We start from the raw sequence: 6,097 nt of genomic DNA on the forward strand, positions 1-6,097 counted from the left end.
TGTACCTACCTGCTAAAAAGCAAGTTACCAAACAAGCCATAGTACCCATTCCTCAGGCCAGAGGTACCAGCACTCACAGAGCAAACAGGCCCAAGGTTCTTGTGCAGAAGGAGGTCTTGCGCGGGAGTGTCTCAGACCAGCTGCTGGAGTGGCTTCATCACCAGCAAGTGTACCTGAGTCAGGTACTTCCTTAAATACTGTAATCAATCAGTGATACCACAAAAGTATCCAGGAGTCAATCCATTAAGGTAACGGGTCTTTAATTTTTTGCTATATTAATAAAAAAGTGATCAAATTTATCAGTTTCCTCATGGAGTAAATATTTAAGAAGCAAATACACTAAATCCATGAATTATCAATGCACCCACTATGATGGTTATCTTTGCATAATCTGAAAAAATTAATATCTTCATCCAAAACGCCGATACTAGAAGGAAGGAGAACCAATTTACGACAGAGCAAAAGAGTTCTCCAAGTCAGTCATTAAAAGGCCAGGCTTACCCTCATCTTCTCTGAGTGGCTCCGCGAGGCAATCCAATCTATAGTAACTCTTGGAGTCATCTGGAGGAATGATGCCAAGTCTTCGCTTCCTCAGTGCTTAGTTAACCTGAACATACATCCTCCAAACATCTAGCAGAAAGGGACGCGCAAGAGAAACCGCACAAACTACTCCAAAATATTTACAAACAAATTATTAATGGTCACTTCGTATTAGCTTTGAGTTACCTGTGTTTCTGAACAGAGGAATACTCTGCTGCCTCTTCAGTTTAAAAAGTATTCGGTTCCAGAACAGAGAAGTTTAACATTAAGGCATACATACAGCTATGTTGTTTGCTTTCATTTAATAAAGATCAATTTACTCATACTCAAATACATGGAATGTTGGCACAAAACTAAAGCTCTTGTGGAACAGCTACCAATCATACACAAATATTCTGTGAGGTCCTCGTGACTTGCATTTCTCCGATAGATACACCACAAAATGGCTTTAATAATACAAACTGAATGCTGGGTCAAATCTCTAAATAATAAGTAGCAGTTAAAGTAAATGGTTTGCTTTATTTGTAAATTATGTACAGAATACATTTATTTATTTTTTAATTATGATGGAGCGGGAGAAGGAAAACAAGCCAGGATTTCCAAACCTGGCGAGTTCCTTCACCTGCTGGAGATGACATGTTTCTGTGAACCAGATGTACAAAACCAGTTTGGATTTCCTCAGTTGCTGGCACGCAGTCTGGAGAAAGAGAGAGCACTGCAGCTGAATTCAGCACTACCAGCTTCTACATTATCAGCCAAACACTTCTGCTAAAACTAGTTTTCTCAGGAAAGTTTTCACAATCTTTTGAAAAGAAAATCAAGAAGGATATCAAGAAAGCTGTGGGCTAAGATGGGCTTTACCTAACCAGAGCTCAAATAACTAGGAATAATCGAAGATTTGGTCATTCAACTTTTACCTGTTTTACAAAAGCAAGTTTGAGAAGCTAAACTAATCGACCAGTTATGCAAGTACCAGAAAACTGTTTTTCAGTATGTTTGAGGACTATCTGGGCAATCTATCAATCAATAGAAGACTTGTCAGATTGATAAAACTTCTGTAAATGGATATTAATGATTAACATAGTACCAAATAATCAAGTTAATCGTTAAAAAAAATGAAGGAACTAGATATAAAACTGTTTGGTAACATGTATATTTCAGCAAACAAAGACGCTACTGTATGGTCTATGTTTTGGTGATCAGCCAACAAAGAAAATCCAACCATTTGCACATACTTAGTCCCCAAACCACAGTGAGTTATGATTTTTCATGTGAAGGCCTACTTTCGGTCTCTTCCTCCTCTTCCTCCTCTTCACAATCCCCTTCATCTGTTTGCTGTTCCAGTTCCTCTTTTGTGATCATTTCAAAGTCGTTTCCATTTCCACTACTGTGCTGGGACCTGTCATCTTCACGCCTGTCACTGTCAGTGTCTGAATGCCGCTCTCCTCCAGAGCCGTCTGTTCCAGAGTTCCTCGGTCCTTCTGTTTTCCCATCGTCTTCTTCCTTCTTCTCATTGTCTGATTTCTCCTCACTGTCATATTTTTGCTGCTTTTTGGATTCTGATTTTTCCTCTTTCTTTAAGTCTGCTTTTGGTCCTTTGTATTCATGTGTGTACAGAGGCCTGAAGGAGTCGATGAAGCCCACGTCTGCTGTAAGGTTTGGCAGGAACCAGAAGTGATGCCTTCCTCCAGTGATGAGCCAGATGATCAGGAAAAGGATGCAGCGAGCTGTATATAAAAGAAGGGAAATGTTGGGATTTATTACAAACACACATAATGCACATCTGTGGTGTAAGAGATGTGCACTACAGGCTGATGATCCCCAAGCCAGGGACAGGGGTGACCTTAGGAGGAAAGCTTTTGTTCTGCTACAGCACTGTGGCATCAGTTGTTCTTACCATGTCTCCCTCACCCCATTAATTATGAACCTTATCTATGATTTAGCTTTTAATCCCCTCTGCTACAGAGATACAAGCCAAGGAAAGCTTTAAAATCCTGGTTACATTATTTCCACCGCTGAATATGTTCTTATGTACAGCTCTTGGGTTTGTTCTGCCCTTCTTTATTTTATTTTTTTTTTTAAGGAGGCAGTATACAGATCTCCACTCTACAGGAAACAACCAGGTGACAAGCTTGCTTTCGTTCCTTCTGTGGCGCAACTCTGACACCCAGCGGCCAGGAGGGAAATCCATAGCAAGGAATCGGTCTGACTGTAGCTCATAGCCTATTTCGGATCACGGCCAAGAGGTAGGCTCTGTCTCCCTTGTCTTCAGCCTTTCAGACTTCACCTGCTGACAGTGAGGATGACCAACACTTACCAACGGCAAGAAGAAGAATACTGGCGACGAAACAGCCTGCACCTACGCTGAGGTAATAAACACCAACACGCATTTCCGCTGGCCAGAGTGGGAACAGGGTTGCAGCTATAACAGCAATCACTAAATAAAAAGATAAGAAGAAAAGCATGAGAAGGACGATTATTTTTGTCATGGTATGTGTACAAAGGTATTAGGCTTACTATTTATTCAATGTATTGTCTTAGCATAGTACAAGCTGCTGACGATACCTGAAAACTTGTCTAGACTCACTGAGTTTTGTACTGGGTAGAGACAAATTGCTTTCAGGAACTCTGAGTCACTCTGCTTAGCCAATAGGTCAAAAGAAGCCCCTCTGAGGAGTGGGCATGAGTAAAAAGGGGAGCAAGGAGCTGACTATAACCAGTGCATTAGGAAAGGGACGCAGGGAGCTGGGTAGAGCTTGTGGTGGCCCCAAGGACCAGTCAAAGCCCACAGGGGGATGACATGGGTTCTCAGGAGAGGTGGTTCTTCCACACAGAGGAAGCTGGCAGGAGCAGGTCAGCAGGTCTAGACCAGCAGGACACCAATCTGTTAGCTCACTGTCATCAGTGAGGTTAACATCAGCAGTTAACATCAATACTAATTTAGATAAAGAGTAAAATTAGGTGATTTGGCTTATCCTACACAAATACAAGTTTTAGGGTCAGAAAGGTATCACTCATAGCTTAAAATTATCCCTTTAACTTTTTTCACATTTTCATATAACACACATTGCCTACTGAACCAGTTACTCGTTAGCTTAAAACTATGGAAATAACCACCTTGCACATCTGTGCAAGTTCAAACACTTGCTAAAGTATGTTTCAGCTTTTACTTTTACCAAGTTCAGCCCTTCGAAATTCATGTAATAGGATCACTGTCACATCACGCTGAGACTGAAGAGCAAAACTTTGTCTGGGAAAAGACAAACTTCCCCAAGCAGAAATGGGCCTGGGATACTATGCCTACATTTATGATGTCCTCACCAATACGTGCCTCTTACTTACCAAGTACAAGTCCCATGGCAAAAGTTTTAAAGTGAACGGGGTCATAGATCCACACGTACACCTACAACAGAGATAATCTGGTTTACACTTGGAAAACAAGCTCTGATAAATGATTTAATTTGTTGCCTCATCCAAACACTTATTGCCATGCTGTCATACTTGGTGCCGAACAGAGGCCCTGCAGTCAGTACTCTGTCAGAGCAGAGGAGCAGGGCCCCTATATCCTAGGAAGGGTTATACTTTGACCAGGATTTGAAATAGGTTTCTGCCAGCAGAAGAGGTGCAAAAGGAGACAGACAGACAAGGGGCTACAAGCCTATATGCCTGCAGCATTGCCTGAGCTGTGCTGGTTATAATAGGAGCCTCATGGCAGGAGGCCAAAGGCAGGGTAAGGCGGAGCTGGGCAGAGTGCTGGCTGTACTGGAGGCTTCCCTTTGGAGGGGAGGGAAGGAGTTTCTATACTGGGTAAGTGGAAAGCTCAGCCTGGATCTCTCAAAGAATTACTTCATGAAAGAAGTTGTACCTGTGTAACTTAAGAGGTGACATAAAATCCTGGGGAAAACAATCAGACAGAAAAACTGATGGGGAAATGAAAAAATATCACTGAATCAACATTTGGTTTTATCTCTTTATTCATTAACGTTGTTCAGTGTGAAGTCAAAAAAACTTTTCTGCAAACATAAAACAGAATCACAGAACGGTTTGGGTTGGAAGAGACCTTAAAGATCATCTAGTTCCAACCCCTCTGCCACAGCAGGGTCTCACAACAGCAGAGTAGAGGGGCAGAATCACCTCCCTCAACCTGCTGGTCATGCTCCTTCTAGCTTTGGAGAGATTTCCTTAAGAGGAAAAAAAACCAGACTGAACATATGGAACAAAGCAACCAGCTGAAATGCCCAATTCAGCTCAAGTCCCATTTGATGGCCTCAGATAAGTATAATTGTACCCGCTGTTCCACAGCCCACTGTTATCTACATGTCTACAGTTGCAACACTCGGTACAAAATGTTTGTGCTAGAACTGTGGACCTGTCTGAATCAGATTTACTCACCCTTGTTAAAAAACCCCACCAACTTCTTGGTAAAGTGCAGGATTTTCTGAACTAGAAAAACATGATTTTTTTTTTCCCTACCAAACTAAACAGTTTGAATCTCAGCTATTAACTATGAAAAGAAGCTGCTAATTACTAGAAACCAGCAACCCCCACAGCAATGTCTTAACATGAACTATCAGGAGGACACCTTAGAGCCCATAATACAGCTTTTCAGTGTGACACGACAAGGGTTTAATATTCTACTTCTCACAGGGTGTGAGAGTTAAGTATATGCAAGTGTAGCTCTACTTTTAGTCAGCCGTTCCGTGACCACAAACAAACTGCAGCCCCTGACTGGTGACCGTCAGAAAGACAGTGTGTAATAATAGTCACTGTTCATGAAGTGCAAAATAAGGAAGAAAAGGAAAAAACAGCTCAATGTACATCCACAAGTATTGGCTCAAAATTAGCTCCTATTTTAAAAATAACTTTTGAGAATTGCAGTTCTTCAACAGTGTCAGGTCATTAATAAACAAAAAGGTAAATGATGTCAGACAAGGAGTAAATAGTGTTGTACTGCAAATGCAGTGCTGCACCCTCACTTTGAATGCCACTCACCATCACAGTTACTCTATGGAAAAGATAACAGTGAGGATGAGAGGGAGGTGTGATTCTGTACACAGCGGGATGACACAGAACAAGGCTGGCAGTAAAAGGACTGACTGAAAAGAGCAAAATAAAGATACATACAGGAAGCACATTTTCAGCACAAATTGTTTATTTAGAGTTCACTGTTGTGTATGTTTTATAACCGTGGTATGCAAGAATCTTCAGGGAAATTCCAGGACAGTGGCACACAGCATCAACACAGAGCACAGTGTAATTTTGCTGAAGTAAACACTTACCGCTTATCCCAAACATTAAAAGCACAAAAATTACTCTCTGCATTACAGAGCTGTTAAAAGAATTAAGTTCTCTGCCTTCCAGGAAAGCAAAGTATGCAGAAGCATTTGAGACCACGGTTCCAGCAGTAAAGCCAGGATGAGAACCAGGGAATGCCCAAGTGTCACCTATCTGCTCAGATCAGAGTCAGGCAGCCTCTGGGTGGCAGGAATGTTTTTATTTCCCCTCCTGTGACTGAACATCATGTTTCAAAAGGTCTGTCTCTTGTTTAGAAATACTT

General features: G+C 41.6%; 1 protein-coding gene across 1 annotated transcript in view; it reads right to left on the reverse strand.

The window, feature by feature from the left end:
• Window positions 1-677: 677 nt before the first annotated feature.
• SEC62 (SEC62 homolog (S. cerevisiae)) overlaps window positions 678-6,097 on the reverse strand; it is a 10,554-nt gene continuing 5,134 nt past the window's right edge. Inside the window, exons 5-7 of the mRNA XM_010009145.1 lie at window positions 3,883-3,943; window positions 2,858-2,977; window positions 678-2,267 (exon numbers count right to left, since the gene is read on the reverse strand). Coding sequence (XP_010007447.1) covers window positions 1,798-2,267; window positions 2,858-2,977; window positions 3,883-3,943 — 651 coding nt within the window. The 3' untranslated portion in view covers window positions 678-1,797. The remainder of the gene's footprint in view (window positions 2,268-2,857; window positions 2,978-3,882; window positions 3,944-6,097) is intronic.

Source organism: Nestor notabilis, unplaced genomic scaffold (genome assembly GCF_000696875.1).
Source record: "Nestor notabilis isolate BGI_N333 unplaced genomic scaffold, ASM69687v1 scaffold22062, whole genome shotgun sequence".
NCBI lineage: Eukaryota > Metazoa > Chordata > Aves > Psittaciformes > Psittacidae > Nestor > Nestor notabilis.